Source organism: Azolla caroliniana, unplaced genomic scaffold (genome assembly GCF_043228905.1).
Source record: "Azolla caroliniana isolate FFs.n. ecotype wild unplaced genomic scaffold, voAzoCaro1.0.p SCAF_8, whole genome shotgun sequence".
Classification (NCBI taxonomy): domain Eukaryota; kingdom Viridiplantae; phylum Streptophyta; class Polypodiopsida; order Salviniales; family Salviniaceae; genus Azolla; species Azolla caroliniana.
Genome location: NW_028230443.1, coordinates 8,304,923 through 8,330,262, shown reverse-complemented (window position 1 = coordinate 8,330,262; position 25,340 = coordinate 8,304,923). Strand labels below are relative to the sequence as shown.

At 39.3% G+C, this 25,340-nt stretch overlaps 2 protein-coding genes across 3 annotated transcripts; both read right to left on the bottom strand.

Moving 5' to 3' along the window:
• Positions 1-1,851: 1,851 nt before the first annotated feature.
• On the bottom strand, positions 1,852-19,145 carry EMB2247 (protein EMBRYO DEFECTIVE 2247). 2 transcript variants are annotated; one of them, XM_087323444.1, is made up of 27 exons: positions 18,905-19,145; positions 17,704-17,776; positions 17,496-17,622; positions 16,799-16,882; positions 13,071-13,165; positions 12,716-12,807; positions 10,449-10,502; positions 10,066-10,118; positions 9,679-9,746; positions 8,130-8,205; positions 7,895-7,978; positions 6,922-7,070; positions 5,816-5,933; positions 5,596-5,712; positions 4,737-4,957; positions 4,544-4,633; positions 4,344-4,455; positions 4,160-4,273; positions 3,943-4,077; positions 3,593-3,643; positions 3,396-3,508; positions 3,127-3,274; positions 2,944-3,048; positions 2,754-2,855; positions 2,614-2,686; positions 2,353-2,519; positions 1,852-2,249 (listed from the first exon to the last, which is right to left on the bottom strand). In XM_087323444.1, the coding sequence occupies exons 1-27, from the start codon at positions 19,119-19,121 to the stop codon at positions 2,118-2,120; spliced, it is 2,970 nt and encodes a 989-aa protein (XP_087179570.1). In that variant the 5' UTR covers positions 19,122-19,145; the 3' UTR covers positions 1,852-2,117. The 2 variants fall into 2 exon arrangements, with proteins under 2 accessions (XP_087179570.1, XP_087179571.1); XM_087323445.1 differs by lacking the exons at positions 13,071-13,165; positions 17,704-17,776; positions 18,905-19,145.
• Positions 19,146-23,612: 4,467 nt separating this feature from the next.
• Positions 23,613-24,284, bottom strand: LOC147860961 (uncharacterized). Its single transcript, XM_087323899.1, has one exon. The coding sequence runs from the start codon at positions 24,282-24,284 to the stop codon at positions 23,613-23,615; it is 672 nt and encodes a 223-aa protein (XP_087180025.1).
• Between the last annotated feature and the right edge of the window lie 1,056 nt (positions 24,285-25,340).

Sequence of the window (25,340 nt, the reverse complement as noted above, 5' to 3'; positions counted from 1 at the left end):
TTCTGTTTCTCCACCAAGTGCTTCCTTACCATTCAATGTATGGTACTCCCAATTCTGAATATATGTTTTGTTTAAACAATACCTCCAATTTCCCTGCACACAATGGAAGCAAAAACAAGTTAATTCTCTAACCGCAATACAATGACCATCCAACCTAGAATAACCCCGAACATCATGGAGAGATCGCAATTCGGGAATTCCTTGGCACTCCCAGGTCCTCTCCTTATTTACTTCATCTATCTTCACTTCCCGAAATTCACGTTTGATATCTCGGACCTGCGAGGAATAAACACCAGTTGCACTCGTTGACATATTAGCTCTTAAAAAATCGACTAGATGTGTTGCACAATTCATATGCACACCATTTGCCTTTAGTTGTTCATTGGTGTTTTTGAAAGCCAACTTGTCCATAAGCTCATGCACCATTTTTTTCGGCCCATGCACTTATCTTTGATTCCATTATACATCCAAATAGTTTTGCCATTAGTGAACCAACCATGATGGTTCAATAGTTGTTTACGTTATTTACATTTCCACCTTATGTAAAGGTTTGATCCAATTTGTAGTCCAATCATATGGCATACCATGTTGCAATGCATGATTAAACATATCTCTTATCCATGCATGGGCTTCCTTTCCCGTCCATTTGAGCATTTCAACCTTTATACATTGAAGATCGCTTGCCTTTCGAGAGGCCAATTTCTTAAGTCCTAAGTCCTATGCGAGAGAGGGAGAGTTTTGAGGAAGTCCCTTTGATGTGCATATTTGCTTCTTGGTTTCCTATACTTCACAAACCCCAAGTGTTGTATTACAGGTTCTTGGTTGTCCTAAATATATGCTAGATTTCTTGATATATGGCTATCAAAGAGGCAACTTTCCCACAACTTTACAATTCTAGTAGTATATTTGGACCAAATATTGCATGGTGAACAATTTTGACTACAATAGTTCCAACACTTACCCTAGATCAATACTTTGTTATCCATCTTCTCCTTTATGAGATGCTTGTTTATCTTTTTTATCTGCGGATATCCCCCCTAACCAATTGGATGGAGTTCCTAGATTTATGGTTCTCATTTGTAGATGGTTGAACATAACCTATCAATGGAATTCTAATTGAGTGACCAAAATTATTGTTCATTTATTTTATGTTAGAACGAATAAATAGAGGAGAATGTATACATATTGAATTATAAATGTACATAATTAGATCAGCCAAGTCCCAAACTAATGCAAAATGAGCATGATGTTTAACTTGTGGATTCTCTAATTCCCATTGTCATATAACTATGAATGTGATTTTGGGTGTATACATAGACTCCTTGTTCATAAGCATCCATTACTTAAGATACTAGCAATATCACATCTTCAATTTTTAGCACCTTATGTGGACATGTGGATGATTGTAGAATTTGTAATTGAAACTTGGGACACAATATTTGGTTTCATCTACTTGTATAATTTAATCTATTAAGCACTACTATGGTCTCATATGAAAATCCATTATTCCTAAGATTAGACAAAGCAATTTATTGAAACTCACACCTCAAAGAAGGTATGATATTGCGTTGCACTAGTTCGATATAACACTTTGACAAACAACTCATGACGTTAATGCTCCTTCAGAAGGCAAAGCAAACTCGTTGCCAATGGATAGCTTCTGTTCCAAACAGCAATGTTTTAGGAACCGAAAAGATGTACCCAATGATAGAAATTACATATACACTTCTACTTTGATCGAATTTTGACATGACATTTATTAACCACACCTTAAACCAGGTGATGATAACTTATTGCACTAGTCTGACATAACACTCTTTGAAAAACTCATTCCAATACAACAATGAAAAATGCTCAGCAAACTAATGGGCTGACATTACTCAATGAAATCGAGACTGGATTTGACAAATGCCACATATTTCCCGGAAAAGGAAAGATTTTCTCATCCTCATACAACACCTGAAATAGTGGTGAAAGAGGAGTGAGCTGATTACCAGCTTAGTGAAAATTGTAGTGAAAATCGTTGGTATGAAAATAATCAATTATGCTTTGTGTTATCGAGGGGGGAAGGTTACAAAGATCAATATTGTAATCATTATCGAGATCATTTCATGTAATCAGTTTGCAGGTGTGACAACCATGGCTTCCAATACAGTAACTCTTTTTCGGATAATACCAAGCTTCTCCTCCAACTCTCTGGACTTCTGTTGAGCCTCTTGAACAACCAAAGCAGGAGCTTTCTCTACAAACTACAAAACCAAGAAGAATTATACTCACCATCAAATCAACTCTGCATACTGATAAATAAAGACACATAAAACTTCAACATCTTGGAAAGACATTAAGGGATACATTGCTGGAGGACAATCGTTTTGTCAGTGCATCCAATTCTGATTGCAGCTTTGAGGATTGTTTCCTGAGCCTCTGGAGTTCACTATTTATATCTACCATATCCGATAACGGAAGATATACTTCCAAATCCTCTGATAGCACCAGTTGAATTGCTTTGTCTGCATTGACTAAAATCACCCAGAAACCAGAATAGATGTTTGGTTTTATGAATCAAGAGAAAAATTAATAAACGTGAAGATGACCATGTGAGGACTATTATACCTGGAATACTAGTAGATATTTGGAGATTTTCAGAATCAAGTTTGGCTAATGCAATTACTACAGACTTTTCTACCTGTATATTAAACTGTCAGTGGGAATTCCTCCTGCATTCATTGAATTCCATAATATACATCACAGACCTTCAAATAATCATGCAGATCACCACTCGTAACTATTGTTGCTGATATCCGCCTGCCTGGCTCCACAGAATATTCTGCTCTTACATTTCGTATACCCCGGATCTATACTCCAAAGGTAAAAATAATTCTATATAAGATATTTTTGTTTCCCTCGATGACTAAATGGAAATAAGGTGGGCATGAGCACAACCAATGTCTGCATGATTTCAAAATGTTTTACAGTCTCATCATTCCTCGGGAGATTGCAAGCTGGCCATGGTGCAGTTATAAGAGGACCTTTTGAGCTGAAAAGCCCCTGAAGCACATATGAATAGTCAGAAATGTATATGAGAGATTTTTGTGCATTTTCATATTAGGCATATACAAATCCAACCTGCCAAAGTTCTTCAGTAACAAAGGGCATAAAAGGATGCAATAACCTCAGCACAGTGTTGAAAACATACAGGAGTACTGACTGTGATACAGAAGCTTCTGGCGCATCCTTGTGTTGGTACAGCCGAGTTTTACTAGCTTCAATATACCTAAAAACAAAGACAACCTATAAAAGGGTAGCTCATGGCCTTTTCGTTTATGATATAATATAATCATATATTAATGGTGCCCAACGTATAAGTAACCATTCTGTGTTGAAACTTATCATACCAATCAGCAAAATCGCTCCAAAAGAAATCATAAATAGCTCTTCCCACCTCTCCAAGAAACAGCTTTTCATAACTTATGGTTACATCATCTACCAAACTGTGGAGCTTTGTTACCTACCCCATAAATATTGAAGATACATGCATTAACAGAGTGTTTTCGAACAAATATATAACAATGGACTGAAGTACAGTACTTACAATCCATTGCTCACTTTGCGGAAGTCGAAGCAGATCATCTTTAGAATCAAACTATAAAGTCAAACTTCATACTTAAACATATTCTGAAATTGTGTAGCAAGATTAAAATATTTTGCCTCAATTAAAGTTTAATGCTCTTTATCTAATTTTGAAACCATCCTCAAAAATATCAGCAGGTAAATGACGTAAGGGAATATATAATGAAGGAAAATACAGCTAGAAGAAATAAGATCTAGGTGGTTCTCAAATCCAATCTCGTCCTTATATTGCAAAGCAATAAATATCCTACAGCCATGCTGTCAAATGCAACCTAAGTACTGTACCATAGGATATCATATGTGGTTAGTTACCTTCAATTCAGACGGTCCTCCATTTGAGGGCACATCTGAGGCATGTACATTCTGATGAATAAACTTCCCTGCATTCCATAGCTTGTTAGTGAATCCTTTATTAGCATTCAGCCTTTCCATTGACAAGTTCACATCCTGGACGTTGACATGAACATGAATTAACTACTAACAAAATATAAAGATTATTAGGGGCTGCATGTACACAACAAGCACTCACTTGACCAGGAGTTGTTCCTGTTGCAAGTGTGAACCTTAAAGCATCAGCACCATATTCAGCTAGACTGTCAAGAGGATCAATCACATTTCCGAGTGACTTTGACATTTTACGACCCTGCAAAAAGAAACTTATACATCATCGAATAGCAGAAATTATTAAAGGACTTGGTTCCATTATGTTTTACCTGTGAATCACGAACAAGGCCATGGAGGTAGATTGTTGAGAAGGGTAGCTTCCCAGTGAATTCAATGCCCATCATGACCATTCTTGCCACCCAGAAAAAAAGAATATCGTGCCTAACCAAACACCAAAATCCATCCTAAAAACAACTTGATATATAGTTCAACAAAATAGATGTTCATATATACATATACATATATATACCCTGTTTCCATCACAGTTGTTGGATAAAACCGTTGAAAGTCTTCTTGAGAAGTATCTGGCCATCCAAGTGTGCTAAACGGCCATAGTCCACTATTTCCAGAGAAATAAATTCAAGAAAAGATAAAGAAAGAACGGTTGCCCAATCCATGCACAAACATTGGAAGCAAATACACCAATCTTAAGATGAACAAACCTAGAAAACCAAGTATCAAGTACATCTGACTCTTGCTGCAAATAACAATTGTCTCCATATTTTTCACGGGCAACAGCATATGCAGCTTCCTCAGTTCTTGCAACAATGTATTCATCAGTCTTACTGATCCCTTTCACATACCAAACTGGGATTCGGTGACCCCACCAAAGCTGACGACTTATGCACCAATCTTTGATATTTGAAAGCCAATGATTGTAAGTCTACTGCCATGAAATTTTAATTATGGTAGTTCAGAGCACAAAAGGAAGAAGAAAAAGTCAAGAATACAATCAGGAACTATCGTACGTGAGATCTCAATCCTTATCCCTAATCCTAAAGGGGCATGAAGTCTTTCTATTTGACCATTCAAGAAAAAGGTGAAATCATTTTGTGTCACATTTTCTAGGTAGTTCAGAGCACAAAAGGAAGAAGAACAGTGAAGAGTACAATCAGGAACTATGGTACTTGAGATCTCAATCCTTATCCCTAATCCTAAAGGATCATGAAGTCTTTCTGTTCGATCATTAGAGAAAAAGGTGAAATCATTTTCTGACACATTTTCAAGGTAGTTTTATGGATTTCACTAGAACTGCATACGAACTCGAAGACTTCTTCATAATGGAATAGCAAATTATAGTACCTACCTACAGGTGATGTAGGCAATAATGGAAGAAACACAACCACCTAAGGGAGTTCTCACCTATCATACATTGGAAGGGGCTGTAAAACAATGTCGGTGATGATTGCATCTAAACAATGAATTTCCCTACCACTAGAAGTAACTTTGGTAGAATATTACAGAGGTCAAAGATATCATCCAATTTTTAAAACCACCACACGTTATGATTTTGACTGTCACCTTCTCGAATCTCTCGGGTATGATTTTTAAATCTCCATTTTCAACTGCTTCTAAGGCCCTTTGAGCAAGTGGTTCCATCTTGACAAACCACTGCATGCTCACAAGAGGTTCAACAATCTATCATAATAACAAAATGATGATTAGGTCTGGATCTAAAACAGTACTTATTCATGTACATATTAAAAGACATTAATATATCTTTCTTTCCTTTAGAATATACCTCACCACCACGTTGCGACCTAGGCACTCGTAAAGTGTAAGGCTCTGTTTTTATTACGAGCCCAGCTGCTTCTAGGTCTGCCCAAAGCCGTTTGCGAGCATCAAAACGATCAAGTCCACTACAAATCACCAAATATTCCAACTCAATATATTATCAGATAACGAAATACTTTAATGATAACTACTTTTGACGTGAATCTATTTCAGTTCAACAAAATTGGCAAGCTTCAATTGTATCATTTCAACACATTAACCACTTCGTTAACAAATATAATTAAGAAACATAATTTGTGTCAATATTTGATAACCTGGTAGATAAATACTGAACAGAGAACCAAACTGGAGATAACTTTCTGATGATCAATAAAACAGACACTAGATTGGTTCTTTCCTAAAACTTCACAAAGTGAATGGTTGAAACACATATGGTCCAATGAACTAATGATAAATTGCACTATCATAAAAGGGCATTCATTTGATTACAATATATCCAGAAATAATGTATAAGCATGGAGAGAGCTACATGTTAATAGTACTTGCCACTCATTGAGCAAATTAGAAAGTGTGTCATCTACATTGGAAAAAAACTTAACCTACAAAGTACCTTCAGTCAAAAAGACATGAGAGCAACCACAAATATACCTTTAAGAAAATCGTGGTCTTAAACACGCATCCCTCAGACACCTACAACTATGTAAGGAAAACTTCTTGAGGAAATAGGACTGACAAACAAAGGGTGAACGTCAATCACATAAAAAGAAATACAAAATTATCAGTGGATACTGTAGGAAGCTGTTCTATTTTGGAATGTGCCAATGCCAGTTGTTGCAAATATCCAATCACATCATTAATTTTAAGATTACATGCAAACTAGCAACATCCAAATACCCATACAGGGGAGGTGCAGTGGCTACTATCTTGCAGGATAACTAGTTATGGGCAGTTATCAGTGAATTACCCAGCCACGATGCTCTCAGGTAATAATCATAAGGCAACCAGTATCAGTGAATTACCCCCATCAGGATGCTCTCACTTCTGACGTTGTGTGCAGTGAATATTACAAAAGCTAAAACACAATTTATGTTTACGTTTATTTGAGAAACTTACATGTAAGCTCCAGCATTGTTGTTTAAACTTCCATCCTTATTCAATATATTTATTGTTGGCAGCCCCAGTTTCATCCCAATTGCATAGTCATTTGGATCATGACCTGGAGTTATCTTCAGTGCTCCAGTTCCGAACTCCCTGTCAACATACTGAAAAACCATTTTTGACTTATCAATCAAAGACATCCCTAGCTGATGCTTTAAGCTACTATCTAGAAATTTTCAAAGAACGGTACAACAAGATAAATAAGATATGGTGACAAATGCACAAGGAAGTTGTAAAATATTTCCATACACCCATTAAACATAAGAGGAAGAAATTTAAATGCCAGGAAAGTAATTTTCCAAAACAAATGCAGCACATGTAATTCTTAGTGATATACATTAATACGGAAGTTTTTTACAAAAAAACATCCAACCTAGGTTGGGACCAACGGTAGACAGTATTCACTCTCTTTAGAAACATTGGAATGATAATTCCTTTAATTCTTCAAATGATGGAACAACAGATATAATGGGAATGCTCTATTAATATATTGCACCATATATACTGAATTGTTTATCCCTACTACTTCCACTGATTTATCTCTATGCACACACATGCTGCTCTTGGGAATATGAGCTCCCTGCACCAAACTCTCAGACTTTACAAAACCTAAGAGCATGGAATCTCTTGACAAAATAGGTAGCTACCACAATAGTCATTAAATAAATGGCTTTAATGAGAAGCAAATTGACAACAAGAGTGACACAAATGACTTAATTTGAATTCTTCACATCAGCACATTATTCATATGGTCAAAGCTGTAACATTCTGTTTTAATAATTATAGTTGCTTTGGTAAAGAACTTATCCAACAAATTCCCTCTTTAATTGTAGCATTAGCATATTCTTGTACCGTAAAATTTTGATTAGGTTAGGCATTTACAGTAACACATCTCTATGCATACACATTGGAAATGAACTGCACGTACTTCATCTGCTATAACTGGAATTTGACGGCCACCACTCATTGGTACAACTGCCAGCTTTCCCACATACTTTGCATATCGGTCATCCTAAAAATGTCAGTTAACTGAACAAATCAGATTATTGGAAAACCCATAGTGGAAATTCATGGAACAAGATAAATATATAAAACATTTCACGACATTGTTGCAAACATATATACCAATTACAATAAAATGAGAGTTATGATCTGGAGTAGACCTCAGGATGAACCGCAATTGCTGTATCACCTAGCAAAGTTTCTGGTCTTGTTGTCGCAATTGGCAAATAGTCATCTCTGCAGCAGTTCAGAAAAATTAGAACATTGAAACACCCTAGATTTGCTGAGAAACTTGATATTATAACATGATCATGGAATTGTATTCTATGCAAATGTATAATCATAAGTGCATTGAAGATCATGGAAACATTATATTAGACATACACTATTCGTTGTGCTAAGATGTGGACACTATAGGATATGCGAGTTGCTTGTATTCTAGGTTATGAGCAGAGCAGGCTACAAATTTCCTTTCCCGTGGTATCACCTCTTTCTTTCCTCCTTTATCATAGTAGACTTATTATTACAATGATCTCAACTAATTCATTGCTATTATCTAACCATAGCAGTAATGTTCAATGTCGTATAGAGATGAGAAACGCAGGCAAGAAGAATATGTGATTTGCCTCCCAGCCATAGCCTTGCATCATCTTAGAATTTCGAGAAAGAATCATTCTAATGTGTTATGATGCCAAACTCTTTTATATTTTCTGACCTCTCACAAAAGATTGCACATTAGGCTTGATAGAGGTTTCACTCTGCATATATCTCTCAGGGTACATTATTTTTTATTCCATGCTGTCACATTGAGGTATTAAAAGGCACCAACGCTTGCATAAGAACTAGTTGGGTTGCAGAGAAACATTAAAAGATTACAACTCGGATCCTTAATCTTATAAAAAAGATACTTTTTAGTAAACCATTTAATTGATTTGTGCTTGGTACGAATTCTGTGTAATGAGGGGAACAGTGAAATTTGACTTCCGAGTTTCAAAAGAATAGGAAATGGTAGAAATGGTTCCAATTTTTTTGATGCCTTCACAAATAAAATAAACATCCATGAGTTAGAAATGTTTGGTTAATTGAAACTAGGCTGCAAGGAGGTCAAGGAAGCGCTATGGCAGCAATGCCAAGTTAAATATTGGAAATTTTACAGCCCATTTTAGTATGGTTTTCTTCTTGGAAAACCACATTAAGACCATCTGAAAACCTTTCAGACACAAGCAAAAACCCTGGAAAAGAAGTTTTGCAACAAAAGGCAGTAAAGTAAATTTGACTGTTTCATTTTTTCTGGCAGCAGGAAACGTTATGAAAAGAACTGTTCTACTTCCCAAAACCTCAATATTACCAACAATTTTATAAAGGGAAAAGTACCAGGATACCCCTGGAAGTTCTTCTATTTACCAGAATGACCCTGGAAGTTCCAAATTTACCAAACTACCCCTATGTCCAAAAAATTACACTTTATAAAGTAATTATACACTCAAATCTTTGGTAAATATGGCTAGTTCGGGTCCATTTCTTCCATCTTTGGTAAATAGGGCTTGTAGATTTGAGTGTATAATTACTTTATAAAGTGTAATTTTTTGGACATAGGGGTAGTTTGGTAAATTTGGAACTTCCAGGGGCATTCTGGTAAATAGACGAACTTCCAGGCGTATCTTGGTACTTTTCCCTTTTATAAATTACAGGTATATGATCAACACATACCTGCCACCACCCGCAATCGGATATTTGAAATAAAATAGCGTGCCTGGCTCCTCTGTGTATTCCACTTCCTAGAATAGGGCTGCATTTTGTTAAAAGCATATTCCTTTCAAAAATTAATTAGCAATGTTGCTTCCAGCACAAAAAAATTAAGTTCTCTGGTGACATGCAAAAAAGAAAGTAATTATGTATAATTTATTGCACTTGATATAGAATACACAAAGAATTCAACAATGACACACTGAAACATTTTTCCAAAACAATCTAAACATTATCAATAAAAATATAATACTACAGTAACATCTATGAAATATATAATATCATTACACTCTGGCTACATATTTTCCTAAACCCTTTGTATGAATAAGAAATAACACGGTAGTGTCTCACCAAATCTGAGACAGCAGTCTGCAAATTCGGGGACCAGTTGACCATATAACTCCCTACAAATGCAATTCAATTTCACAGTGTCAGAATGACCTTATTATTTTAAGTTCAAGCAAATCGCTGGGACAGTTAAAAAGAGCATATTCAAAGAGTACAAACAGAAAGGAAAGACAATTTGCACTATTTGGTGTAGATGGTTTTCAAAGGATTGGCATACAAGCAAAGAGGAGGAAATATGTCATCTAAGAAAGGAAAACACGATGGTAATGTTCTGATTTTTCATGCCAAACAATGAGGAATATAACAAGATCCATACTGCTGGATCAATTTCAATGTTACGAAATTTGAAGTTTGAAAAGTATGTTCCAGAAGGATAACTTAATTACCTTTATATATAAGCCCTTTTTCATGAAGCCGCACAAATGCTTCTATCACAGCCTCTGCAGAGACATACATGTAAAGGTTTTAGAAAAGATATGAAACATGACACAAGATGGAACTTTGATACCTTACATATATCTGTGTTTTGAATTTTATAAACATTTCATTAATTCGTTAATTAATCACACAGAAAAGAAGAGATAAATGTACAAGTACTTCTTTGGAGTAAATTATCAAAAATCTGTTTTTGTTATCGAGCATAATACACATTGTATATACAGGTGGAAATATTAGAGCAGCTGTGAGCATCACCAAGACAGATACCCACCTTCTTCTTCCCTAGTTGAAATATAAAAGATTCTTTGTGTTCTCCATTTGTGCCCATCTATCAGGATTCAGTATGTGTATCGTGCACGTCTTGTCCCCCTTTTCAGTTAACATATCAGAGTTGTCAAGCTTCAGCTCATTCGTATCATAACATGAGAAGGAAGAAAGAGTCAACCAGAGGACATGGCGAATAAAATAAAGATTGCCTGTGCTCAGACAAGTGGAGTATACAGTACAGTATTGGTAGAATGGGCTACATGAACATCACAATTTCCATTGGGTCTAGGTAAAGTCGGGATGTGTCTTATTATGTGCCCATCAGGTTTAAAATCTTATGTATATGATCTTCCATTCCATCATAGACTGCCACAACGTTCATCTCAAAAATCTCTACTGAGACTCTCTGACATTATTTTACAGAGATCATCTCCTGATTCACAATATTTTAATTGCAATCTGATATTTCGATTGAGGAGTGAAAACCACAATTCTACATTTCACACAAATAGGAACTTATTATCTACTATAATACCATTTTTTATACTTACTATTCCTCTTTTCAACACCTTAACGAAATCTTTATCCTAAACTGCTTTTATTACACCTCTTGCTCCTACCTCACCTTCTCTATTCAATTCTTCTGCTCAATTATCAAGATTGTTTCTCTCAAGAGCATGGAAAGTCTGTGTATACCCTTAGCCAAATGCTTGAGGGTTAGCCAGATACTCAGGCAACAGGCAGTTTTACTAACATAATTATATTTAAAATAAGCTTTGCCATTTGCTGAATGGAATAAAGACAGCTCCCTTGATTCAATCCAGCAAATAGTACAAGACGGATTCAAAATAAGGGGAAAAGTACAGCTATAGAGAGACATGGCAAGAATGATGGAAAGTACTAGATGTTTTAAACATGAGTTTAGTGAACTGTTGTTAGATATAGTAAATCATCATCCCCAAGTCGTCAGTTTATCCCCAAATGTATTCTTAGGGTGCACATCTTGTGATAGCACCCAAATGAGGAGTAGCTATTGTGCAACTCAACCATATGGATCAATGAGGTTTCAAAGTGGAAACCATAGATGAGTTAGGTAGAATGTATTTAGGAAAGAGGGAAGTATGGTAATAGAATTAACTAGTCAGGTCAACTAGTTGAGTCCAATCAACTAGTCCCGTTGACGAGAAGAATATTCTCCCTTGGCAGGTTAAGATGTACTTAGTCTTGAAATATGTGCCATTGACTTAACATAAGTACTATCTAGCGCTAGCCTATATCTAGGGAGTTAAGTCATATTAACACGTCTGTTGACAAAAAAGAAATATCCCCAATACTATCACCGACTTACACATTTAATGTTACAATAAGACCAAACATTGAATATAAATATCCACCCTCTTCCCCTTACACTTGAATGCTGTGATTTCCATCTGTCAACTAACTCTGTAGTCAACTAGTCCAGATCCCATCTTAGCTCTAAGTTGTGAGTGCACGGGAAGACTACCATTGTAATCTACCCTCATATGTAATAGAAATTTTGTATTGACATATATACATCTCTGTAAGTGTAACTCTATATGCCTATCTAAGTCAAACAACCATACAGTGCGTATGAAGAGGTAACAAATTGTAAAGCCAGACTAGTTATTGACCTGTTGTTATTTGTATTACCTATAATCAGTGATGAAAGAAAAATGCAAAAACATAACATCTGTACAGAAAATATCTCCTCCAACGAAACATCCTGTAATAGTGGTGTGCATGTGTCTGAAGTTCACGAAAATAGATCATCTACTGTAGTATAAAAATTATGGATAAAAATCCTCTATATGCCAAAGTGTGGGCAAAAATGAAAAAGATAATCAATATCCTCAGCTATTTACCTCTGCGACACCTATATGACAGATAACCCTTTAATTTATATGAATTAATATGAAAATATATTTACCACTGAGCTGCTTATCAAGAGTAAAATGTTCTCTACTCCAATCACAAGATGCTCCTAATCTTCGAAGTTGATTTGTGATAGTCCCTCCAAACCTATGAAATCATTCCAATACTCTTGAATTATGTTCAATCCTATTTCACTGAAATGGAACACTAAATGCATGTTCAGGACTGAATCTTTAGTGGCTTACACCTGATTGTTACATATTCAGAAACTTTTTTCCTTAACAAATAGAATATATCTAAATATATAGTTCCTTTGAAACAGGAGCTCTTGCACCAACTAAATTTACAGAGCTAGTGTGTGCAAAGCTGTGCAGTAGAAGCACAGTCGATTGTCTCTAGTATTCACTTACTTGTTCTTCCATTCCCATACTTTGCTCACAAACTCTTCTCGACTAAGATCTGACTTCTTTACTCCTTGAGATGTGAGCATTTTCTCAACAACCAGCTGCATTTCAATGCAATAAGAAATAAGCTCATCTTCATGTGCCAAGCTAAAGTCATGAAGAATGGACTAACTTTTATGTGCTTATCACTCAAATGTGAAGTTAATAACGGATCAACTATGAAGCTAAAATAGGACATTCAACGGAACAGGTACATCCATCATAATCAACAGGATGTGTCATCTAAAGCCTATTAGAGATTCTTTTTAGGATCTTGCAGATATTTATTTTTTTCAGTCATACACATCTGAAATAGTTTAACTTCATCGCTGTGATGGAAGCACATGATATTATTTTTTATATATTTATCTATATTAAATTTACATAAAGTTCATTAGAATTAGGATGTTGCCTCACTCAGAACAAAGTACAAAATGAGGTAGCCCAAAACCTGCGACTATCACTAGAAATTATTTTTCACATTTATATTTTCAAAGTTGGGCAAAGAAAAACATAGGTTTTCAAACCAGCTTTTATGACATGTCATCAGAAGTAAACCTGGGTTTGTTTTTAATAAGCTGAAGGCTGTGTTTCATTTGTATACTGCCATCTCCTCATTCCAGATTTGTGAGCATCAGTATAGGGAAGTAACCATGCAGAAATACAGTCATTCAATTTTGATGATTTTATGTACTTTTTTCCTTTGTTTTAGGTATTGACATGATATGTCAGCCATAAGAGTCAGTCAGGCTCATAGAGTGGAAGATATTATTTTATAAAGTGATTGTGGCTTCGGCAGAAACATAAACAAGAACAAGAAAACTGAATACACAGTTATATTTCGGAGAAAAGGGCTACATGTTTATAGTGATAGTTACATGATATGTATGACTGCATATGAAGAATAATGTATCTGCGCACATCTCAATTTTCTTTGTCAGACTATTGGGTAAGAGGATCACTATATGATAACTGGTTTTGGGTTTTGAGAGCTTACTCAGAGGAAAGAAAGAAAGATATATTGTCATCTTTTAAGAGGTCAAAATAACCAATAAGACCAAACAAGAGTATTAAAATGTTGTATCATCTTTGAGAAAAACAAACCAAAATAAATGTAATCAAGTGAAAACAGTAAAGAAAATAAAAGCCACTAAAGAATCATGTTCGATAGATTGTTAGATTCTCAAGTTAAACAGATTGTAATTTTTGTATTCAAAATATCTATGGCATAGGTTGATCCAAATGGAGAGAACTACAACACAAGAAACGAGCCGTGGATGGTGGGAGATAATGGACTTTATATGTCAATGGCAAAACTCGTGAGATTGTGGTCCAGGAGGCCAAGGCCTAAGTGCACGACAAATTGCTATTGCCCAATCTATTGTAACCTCTTTGTAATGTCCTAGATACTAGCCCACTTGTGTGACCCTTGATTGACTTGTAACATGAATAGGAGTGATGGGGCTAAAAATCATTGCAGTTCTTCTTTGTTGATGAGGTTGAGTGGTTGTACTTTTTCCATCAACAACTTCTCCTTGTGTTTCTTGAGTTCTAGCAAGAATAGCCCCATTGGTCCTCATATTCCACTGCCTTGCGTAGTGGGCCAAAGCCATGGTCAAGAGGAAATTATATATTCCTGTTATTTCATAAAAAACAGCATAATACCAAACATAGAGCTCTCCAGATTCCACCCCCTAATGACACAATTGACAGATTCGTTTTTCCAGAGATGTATGTGCATATTTGTCTACCTAAATCTATGAGTGATGTAAAGAGTTCCACAGCTTCCCATACATGTATGTTCATATAAGAGGTCCTGATGATGAATCTATCCTCTGATGTGTAAGAAATCTGCCTTATGGTGGGCCATCCTCCTACCAAGAGATGTGGGGCTGATCCATGTTCTTCCGTTATCCAATTTGATAATATCAGTTCAGATTACTCTAGTCTTTTCCACTTTGGCCATGTTTAAATGGAGACAATCTAAGCAATATTGGAATAGGGGTAGTGCATTTATACCTATGCCATGGGACTCAAACCATTGTTGCATCTCAGCAATACCAACAATGATTATCTTTGTGATCAACAAGTTGTTTTGATGACATTATTGCCAACCTTGAATCAGAAAAACTCATTGTTGATTATGGGGGCTGATCCTTTTCCATACAGATTGCATCATGGTGATGCTTTGCTCTGTATCATGTGGCAACTATTGAGGCTAAAGGTTTCTCCAAATCTTTCCAATCATTTTCCTTGTGAAGACCCAGTCCCCCAGGTTCTACTCTGTAAGAGAATGAGTCCATGTCACAAGTGTAGGCAAATAGCTACAATTTAGTTCACACCCACATATAATGCACATCTACATCCTTATGCACAACTTGCACTCTATCATGGAGCTCCTTTTTGTACAATATAGTTACTCCTCAAGACCATCTAGTGATTCATTGTATCTTTAGTGAGGGACAACATACATCAATGAGTTTATTAGAGGAATGTATTGATAGGTCTTTGTATGCATCGCAATATTTGTGTTCTTGAAGATAACTTCAAAGCACCTAACATCTATCTTTAGAGAGCCATTGCAATTCCATGTAGTCATGTGTAGGGTCTCATACGCCATACATTGCCATGTGGCTCTCTTTTCCGTAATAATGGCCTTACAATCTCTTTATTCAGCCCATTTGAGCAAAAGCTTGTCATCCTTGAGTTCCTATGTTTGAGTTCTTTATGAAATTTGCAGGGTCTTTTTGTATGGCTTCCAATCATTCATCTCCAAAGAGGCGTGTAACTTTGTTTATCTACTTCTTTCTCTCTTTTAAAATTTCCTCTTTCAAGCCTCTTTATATAGCATCTCGGATACAATTGACCTCTTGCATTATCAAATGCCATTACTGTGTTGCTTTCTCATCTTCGATAGCTAATGGAACATGTATTTTGGGTGCCTTGTGTGCCCTTCAGGTACTATCCACAATAATGCAATCACGTCCTTTTCTTCTACAGTATTTGGGTCTTCCATTGATCTAGCATGAGTCTAGAGATTAGGTTAATTAAACCTTGGAAAAAAACGCAAAGGCACCTACAGAGAAAGCAGAAGCAAAGAGTAAGCATACATTGCAAAATACTCAAAGATTAGGTTAAACAAACCTTGGGAAAAAATAGAGGGCAGGAATGTGAAGATTAAGCAAGCATGGCAAAAAAATGTAGAGGGTAGGAACACAAAGATTAGGCCAACATTGCATAAATGAAGAGATTAGGTAAACATTACAAAAAAACAAAGATTAGACATACATTGCAAAGATGCAAAAAAAACACAGAGGGGAAGAATCCAGAGATTAAAAGAAAGCATTGCACAAAACGAAAAGTGCAAGAACGCAAAGATTACACAAACATTGTGGAAACAAATTGATTAGGTAAACATTACAAAAATGGAGAGATAAGAACAAGCCAAACTGTTTAAATGTCAGGTCAGGTGAAATAAAGACAACATTTACATAAATTCATGCTATCTAGAGAAATCAAAGCTTTAAAATAAATAAATAAATAAATCCTTATGTAAAACAACTTCAAATCTTTTTTCAATTCTAGACTTGACATACGAGAGGCAAATTTGGCATACAAGATAAATTTAAAAAGAAAAATGATGCATTGTATCCTATGTTAATGAACAGTGAGAGCTCCTGCAGTCTTCTAGTTACCTGTGTAGCAATTCCAGCATGATCTGTGCCAGGAAGCCATAATGTTGATCTTCCTCTCATCCGCCAGTGACGTATCATTATATCCTTGACAAGATTAATTACGAATCAAACAGAGAATAGAAAAAGATTGTGGATAAAGAAAGAAATAGCATTTGAAATCTTATCAAGCAACAATTTAATGCCATTGAACTAATTAATGACTATTTGATCAAAAAAAGGTAGGGAGTTTTTTGTGAGGAACCCAGCATTGAAATATTAAACACATGTGGAGTTTAGGGTTTAGGGTTTAGATTCGTAATATGTGGGTTCCTATTAGATAGAAATGATTCATAGTAGATGATCCGTTTGCTAGTACACTTCATGGGTTCCTATTAGATAGATATGGCAGTTTTCTAGGCAAGAATAAACAGGCTTGCCACTTTGCTAACAGTAAGACTGTCCAATTCACCATGATTTTGGACATCCATCTAATACCCCTTGATCCCATGCTTACACACATCTTCCAACCACGTCAAGGTTTCACTCGGATCATCAACATGACTGTGGCTCTAAAGACTCAAAGAGCGTCAAGTATGACAACCACGTCACTCCCCCTAGATTTGATATGGCCATCATTCATAACAGTTACCTGTGTCAAAAAAAAGTGGAAGAAAACACTGTACTACAAATAAAGATAAAAATGAAATGCAACACATACTTCAAGTGTGACAAACATAGCATGTCCCATATGCAAGGCTCCAGTGACATTAGGAGGCGGCATAGAAATAACGAATGGTTCATCCTCAAAGTTTGCATTGGGTTTAAACAGGCCTTGTGATTCCCACCTGTCCAGATGGTTACCTTAAAATCATCAAGCAGATAAAAATGGCCAGAAGACCAGCAATAACTCTAGTACAAAACATTACCACTTGTAGATCCTCTCTTCAGATGAGAAATCAAAATTCTTCGGGAGCTCCGAGCTAGAAGAGACCTGTGTCACTACATAAGCAGAAACAAGAAATCAGAATCAGACTTTAAACACTAAATATGAAGCCAAACACACCCTAGATCCTAAAGTGATAATCTTAAACCTCGATATGTGGAACAGAAGGTGGACCCTTAATTTGAGGAGAAAAGTCCATTGGAATGGTTAAGTTATTAGAATGGGAACAAAACCAAACAAAGTCCATTAGAATGGTACATGAGGTCCTACCTCAATACTACATAAAGCACTCAATGTACACCTAAAATGTTAGTGAGAGTGTACGTGCACATGGATGATATATAGTCTTACCAGCAGTACTATCAAATGGTCAACTATGCTTCAGCTTCTATCATGTACCTTTGGATATTCGATGTTGTTGTACTAAACTGGCAATCAGGATAACTGACCACATGCACAAGCCAATAATTGAGGAACGTCCAGGCCACATGATCTTTATCAGGATTGGCTTGAATGTGGATTTTGGTAAGTGTTCCTGGCAAACTAGAGGTTGTGCAAACACATGATTGGCTAATGACTCGAAAATCATGCCAATAAAAGTGATAATTTATAGGAAATTGGAAAACCAATCTCTGTGCTGTTGTACAAGGGTGTGCATAACATTAAGAAAAGAAAATGTGAAAGCACGAAAGCTGACTAAGCTGAGCACTGATGCCTAATCTTAAACCTTAAAACCCTAATATTTGGAAACAAACCCCTGAAACATAAGCATGGTGAAACTGGAAAACAGAACCATAGAAAACCCCAAAACCTTAAATTGTAAATATGTGGAAATGAGGAAATCATCAAACAAACCCTAAGTATCAAAGCTAAAAAAATGGATATCCAATAAAATCATTCATGGGACAATTTTGGTCTTAGAAGACATTAATATATCTTTCTTTCTTTCTTTCTTTTCTTCCTCTCTCTCTTTCTCTCTCTCTCTCTCTGGGATTGAGAGTGAATAAGGAAAAATTAGGAACATTAGTGGACTGTTTCCCACATTGTTTTCAGAACAATGTCAATGTAGTCATCAATTAAAAGCAATCAGAATATTTGCCAGGTAGCATATAACAAACCCGACGTTGGTGTGTGCACAAGCATCAGTGAGAACACAATTCTATGCACAGAAAAAGCCCATTCACCTCCATGAAGCTGGGCTCTGGGATTCAGCAGAACAGGGGGACAGAGTCGGATGCGAGCATTACATCGTCGTGAGGGTGGGAACGATAAGGCTCTGAGAGGGGAGCCGAGGCAAGAGAGGGAGGTCCAGGAAGGGAGGGGAAACGGAGGAGGAGCAAATGGGAGAGGGGGTCTGGCGAGCTTCAGGGGCACGGAAGCTCGAGAAGAAACCATCGCCATCGCCACAGCAGCAGCAGTAGCAGAGGAGGAAGAAGAAGAATTTCCGAATGCAATTGGCTTATCTTATTATTACATCTATCAATCTATTACGCTCGTGTCTATTCTGCATCAAATCATAAAGAGGGCTGGCGTAGGAATCGCGGCCACAGACGGTGCAGGTCGCTTAGAGCTTAGAGGAAGGCGTGTGCGATCTGCACCGTCAGATTTCGATAAGGAAGAACGTGCGAAAAAAAACCTGTCAAAGGTCGCCCAACTCTGAGTTGTTGGTCGCCCGACCGTTGTCTTTGTCTCCGCTCGTAGCGGACCGCGCGAAGAAGCGGGTCCAGGAGGTCACGAGATGGGACGATCCGGTTGAAGAGAAGACCAATTTCGTGGAGGCTGCGTGCCAGAACTACAAAGTTTTGGTGGAAGATAAGCGAGTAGGAAAGGGCGGAGGGGCCGGACCCTCTGGCCGGTAGGAGACACGGAACACGGAAAAGAGAAATGGCGTCGGTGGTCTCGGCTCGCAAGAAAGGGTAAAGCAGGCAGGTTACCGGCTAAGCACGGAAATAGAAAGGGCGACGGACTTGTGGAAGGTCCTCGAGGAATGGATCCTCGATGGCAAGATGGAGTTGTCGTTGAGGGAAGTGCTTGGAATCGCCAAGAAGGAGCTCCACGATTCCATTGTGGACTTGGTGAAGCGTAGAAGGCTCACCACAGAGCCAGAGCCAGAGCCAGAGAAGCCCATGGAAGTGTGGACGACACACTTAGAGGACGCAGCCTTGGAGGGTGAATTGGCGGAGAGCCACCATTCGAAGTTGCATTGGGCAAGGGCTACTACAGAGACCCTTGTCCAGATCGAGGACGTCAGGGGCCGGTGGTGGCGTTGATAGACCACAATTCCGAGATAAACCTGATGTCAATGGACTTCTACAGAAAGGGGAAATGGCTAATCAACACCAAGCACGGATGGAAGATACACACGGCCACGCGCGCTATGGAGGAACTACACATAGCATGCCTGAACGTGTGCGTTAAAATTGGAGACATCATGATAAATCAGCACTTCTTCGTGCAGGAGACATCTTCGCACCCGGTGATACTGGGCGAACCATACATTACGGCAGTCCACATGGAGACCAAGGTGTTGGAGAACGGTTCGGCGTACGCATGGGTGAAGAGCCAAGACGGCCATCACTTCGTCCAATTTTTTATTGTACGACCAAACCACGAGCGCAACCGCGAGACCCTTAGCAGTGATGGCCAATGGGATTTTTAGAGAGGGCTATCAAGGCGTGGGGCCGCGATAGTCCAGACACCCCGGAGAAACCCCACACATGTACCATAGGTAGAAAATTTTGGTTCTCCGACAACGGAGGTTGTATGATAATCGACGTCGGTGGCTGGGAAAAGAAGAGGGTTGAGGAGCATCTTAGGGCGTGCGGGGCCCTTAGCTCCATCAATGAGATTAGCGGTGCCGTGGAGGCGGTCTCATTCGACGACACCCTTGGAGAGATCGGGAAGGTTTTCGAAGAAGGCCTGAATGAAGACCGGTTGATTCCGGTCGGTTCCGTTGAAATGTACGAAGTCATTGCAGACTTTGGGGAGAAGGTTGGGTCGAATAGGACGGCCCGCGTGGACACGAGGTACAAGAATGTGGACCGGAAGGTGAGGTCAGTCACGACACCCTTACTGGAGGGCAGCGAGGAGCGGATGAAGGGGGTCGCGTCAGACCCAAGTTTGCGGAATTTGGCTGGCATAGGGCACTGGTTTACCGACGAGACGCTACGGGAGCTCAGGATCGGTGGGGGTGGCTTTCTACTGCCGGTGGAGGAGGACCGGTTTCAGAGGATGCTCGAGAGGCAAGGGAAGGCCTTCGCATTCTCACTAGAGGAGATCGGGTGCGTGGACCCGACAATCGTGGAGCTGATGGTTATCTTCACAGTACCGCATGTACCGTGGAACCTTTAGCCAATTCCGGTACCCAGAGCTCACATCCTGAAGCTGATGGGGCTATTGAAGTAGAAGGTGGAGATGGGCATCCTCGAGCCGTTGAGTGCCCCGTATTCAAATTGGTGGTTTACGGTGCCGAAGAAGAACGGCACGTTGCGCTTCATTCAAGACCTGCAACCGGTCAATAAAGTGCCAATTCAAAACGCGGGAATCGGGCCGACCATTGATGAGTTCGCGGAAGCCTTCGCTGGAAGGTCGATCTATTCGGTTGGTGATCTGTACTCAGGATACGACCAATTCCAACTAGCCGTAGAGAGTAGGGATATTACGACAATGCGGACTCCCCTCGGCTTAGTGTGGATGTGTACCTTGCCGCAAGGGGGGACCAACTCGGTGGCGCACATGGTGAATGCAATGAACAAGGTGCTGAGGGACTGCATCCCGGACGTCACCATGTCATTCTTGGACGACATTCTAATCAAGTGGAAGATAAGGATGAATCGGTCGGGCCGGACGGATGTCGGAGGTTCGTGGCGAACCACATCGACGACTGCAAGAAGGTACTACGAAGGCTCGAGAGTGCGCGCCTCACCTTCTCTGGAGAGAAGTCGGCTTTCGGGCAATCCGAAATCTTGGTGGTTGGACACTCGTGCGGGCCTTACGGCCGGAAACTGTCTCTAGCAAAGGTGGAGGCATCTCCGTGATGAAGGAAGAATGCAAGTCAGTTACAGAGGTTCGGAGGTTCCTCGGTGCGTGCGTGTTCTACCACATTTGGATTCCGCATTACGCGCACGTCGCGGAACCGCTCTACGGGTTGCTGAAAAAGAGGCGTAAGTTCGAATGGAACGAGGAACACACTGTCGCGTTGTTACGCGCATGCGTTGTCATGAAAATCCGTCACTATGTGCGGATCGTGAGACGGAACCGCCGGGGTTCTAGACTAGAAGGATTTAGAGCAACATGTACAACAAAAGCAAGTTTTAAGCATAAGACAAGTGGGAGAGACAAATCATTCGTTTATTGCAAAAGAAAATCGATTCTTTATCATTTCAGAATCGTGTTACAATGGGTTGGGTATGGAAATGAGAGATTAATTTTTCAAAGAAAGGAGCCAACAACCATGCAAGGAGTGGTCTGATATGAATACGAGAGATAATTTTTGACCAGAAAGATCGAGTAAACAAAGTTAAGAGTTTGATATCAATATGTGAGATAATTTCTTTCTCGAATCCAAGAGGGAAGAAAAGAGAAGGGGAAAAAAAAAAAACTAGGAGGGAAAAAAAAGAGACATATAATCGAGCTCCTCGTTTATCCCCCTCCCCAATGTTACTTTGCATGCCCACTTTTAGTTGGATGGCCTCTATTTTTAGTTGCATGGCCTCTGCTTTTAGTTGCATGCTTCCATTTTTAGATGCATGCCTTTTACTTTTAGTTGCATGGCCTTGGGTTTTGGTTGCATGCGATTGTCCGTATAATTCAGCCAAATGACACAATCATCAATAAAGTTTAGCCCGTGCGCAATCCGTACGTGCGTCGCAACCAAACCGTAGACGCTTCCGCGCGCAAAAGTCCCGACCGCGTAGTAGTGTACGCATCCACGCATGTGCGCGTCCCGACTGCGCCGTAGTGTACGCATCCACGCGCGCGCACGTCCAACCCCACCGTGTACGCATCCACGCGCAAGCGTCCCGACCGCGCCGTAGTGTACGCATCAACGCATGAGCACGTGCGCACACACGTGTCCGCGTGCTCGTCCGCACAACGCGCATCCCGACCACGCCGTAGTGTACACATCCACACGCGCGCACGTCCAACTCGCACCGTGTACGCATCCGCGCGCAACAGTCTCGATCGCGCCGTAGTGTACGCATCAACGCATGAGCACGTGCGCACACATGTGTCCGCGTGCTCGTTCGCACAACGCGCATCCCGACCGTGCCGTAGTGTACACATCCACACGCGCGCATGTCCAACCCGCACCGTGTACGCATTCGCGCGCAAAAGTCTCAATCACGCCGTAATGTACGCATCAACGCATGCGCACGTGTGCACACACGTGTCCACGTGCTCGTCCGCACATACACGTCCATCTGAAATGTCCACACATACGCCCGAAACTTGCACACGGGCATACATACGAAGACATACATCCGAAGACGTACATTCGAAAACTTCCACCACATAGTGTAGCCCAAGTCACCTTGAACATTCTATGCTCCACACACTGATAGAATGAATATGTTTTGGTTTCCCTTATATATTCTGGGTTCCAATGTTGTCTTATCTATGTGGGATATCTCACAGTTTTGTATTTTCTTTTCTTTTCTTGAAACTTCACACTCACATAACTTGATACTTGTTTATCCGTTTTATGCGTAGTAAAATATGCTATAAAGCTCTTGAACACATCTATCTTTCCATATCCATATATTAAGCTAATCGTAAATAATTATTTTACTAGTTTTCATATCGTGTGTGAAAAACCACACGACATTCACCCCCACCAAACCTGCACATCCACCGGTATGTGCCAATTGTGGTGAGGTTCCTCTTTTTTAATTACTCTTCTTCAACCTCGATGTTCGAGGATACATCATCTAGATTTTCGATCTCAAGATTTGGGGCTTCTCTTCTCTTAAAGATCTTGATCCTCTTCCCTGCTATTGGCAAAGCAAGTCGAGTTCCATCTAACTCCGCTAAAAAATAGGTTGCATTGCTTTCTATTTTCTTGACCATATACGGGCCAAACCATCGTTTTGTGAACTTTCGAGTAGTGCTATATTGATTATCGAGACTACTATCATAGACAAGAACCCAATCTCCTTCTTCAATTTTTCTTTGTCGAAGACGATGCTTTCTATCAAAATTCTCCTTGTTCTTCAATCGAGCTTGGCGCAACCATTCTATTGTCAACTGGACATCTTCGGGCCTTCGTTCTAATTGTTGAATCCTCGTGGCTAGCAAGTCTTCTCGACTCATTTCCTCTTGCCATGGCAAAGACGTCCACGAAGCAACACTTTGCTCAATAGGCATTATTGGTTTTTGTCCTAATATGAGTTCGGCGGGCATATATCCCGTAGTCATGCTATGTGTAGTTCTATCTGCCCACAATGCATAAGGTAGTAATCGTGGCCAATTTCCCATCTTGCCGTCGCAAGCCTTTGCTAGAGCTTTTACAATTGGATTATGTCCTCGTTCCACGTTCCCATTTGCGTCCGGGTTGTATGCCATGGTGAGCGATAATTTGACGCCAATTCTTGAAAAGAACTCTTTAGCTTCATTCGCATCTAATTCTCCTCTATCGGCCACTATTTTGCCGACACATCCGTATCGACAAATAACATCTTCAAGGAGAAACCTACAAACCGCCGAAGTTGTTTTATTCCTTAGCGCCCGTCCTTCTACTTGGTTGGTGAGATCCTCTCTTGCTAGCACGAGATATTTCATTTGCCCCAATCCCATTGGCATAACCACTATGTCTACCCACCACTTATAGTGCATTGATAATGGATATGTCGGATGAAGTTCATCCCTATGTTGAATATTCGAGTATAATTGGCATTGCTCACATGTTTCAATATAGCTTGCTACATCTTTGTAAACACCCGACCACCAATACTTCTCTTGAGCTTTGCAAATGTTGCCCATATACCACGATGACCTGCCCACACAGTATCATGAAATTCAGCAATTAGTGTTTGTTGATCCTGTTTCTTGCACACCACTCGAAGTGGAGTTCCATTCTTCTTCTTCGGAATCTTCCATAGATGTCCTTCTTTGAGGAAGAACTTGTAGGCCTTCTTCCTAATTCGGTAGAAGTCTTCCTTTGACCATGATTCATCTTTTGTAAGAGAGCTTAAGTATTTGCCAATTTCGATGAATTCACCCTCATAATCTTCTACTTTGAACACTGTTAGCACCTGAGCACAAGAAACCATAAAGAAGTTTAGGCCAACATCCTCTTTGTTGGAGTGCAAATCTTCTTCACCCTGATACCTCGCCCTTGACAACATATCGGCCACCACATTATGCTTCCCATTTATATGCCGAATCTCGGGGTTGAGGGACTTGATATTGGCAATCCATTGCAGCATAGCAGTATCCGGTGTAGTACAACCGGATATCATTTCGAGAATAGGTAGACAGTCGATTTCGATTATGACCTCTGTTCCTATAAGGTAGTCACGGTCGGTTTTAATCGCGGATACTATTCCCCATAGCTCTCTCTTTACTTGAGCATACTTCCTTTGTCTTTCGGTTAACACCTTCACATCGAATCAGATTGCA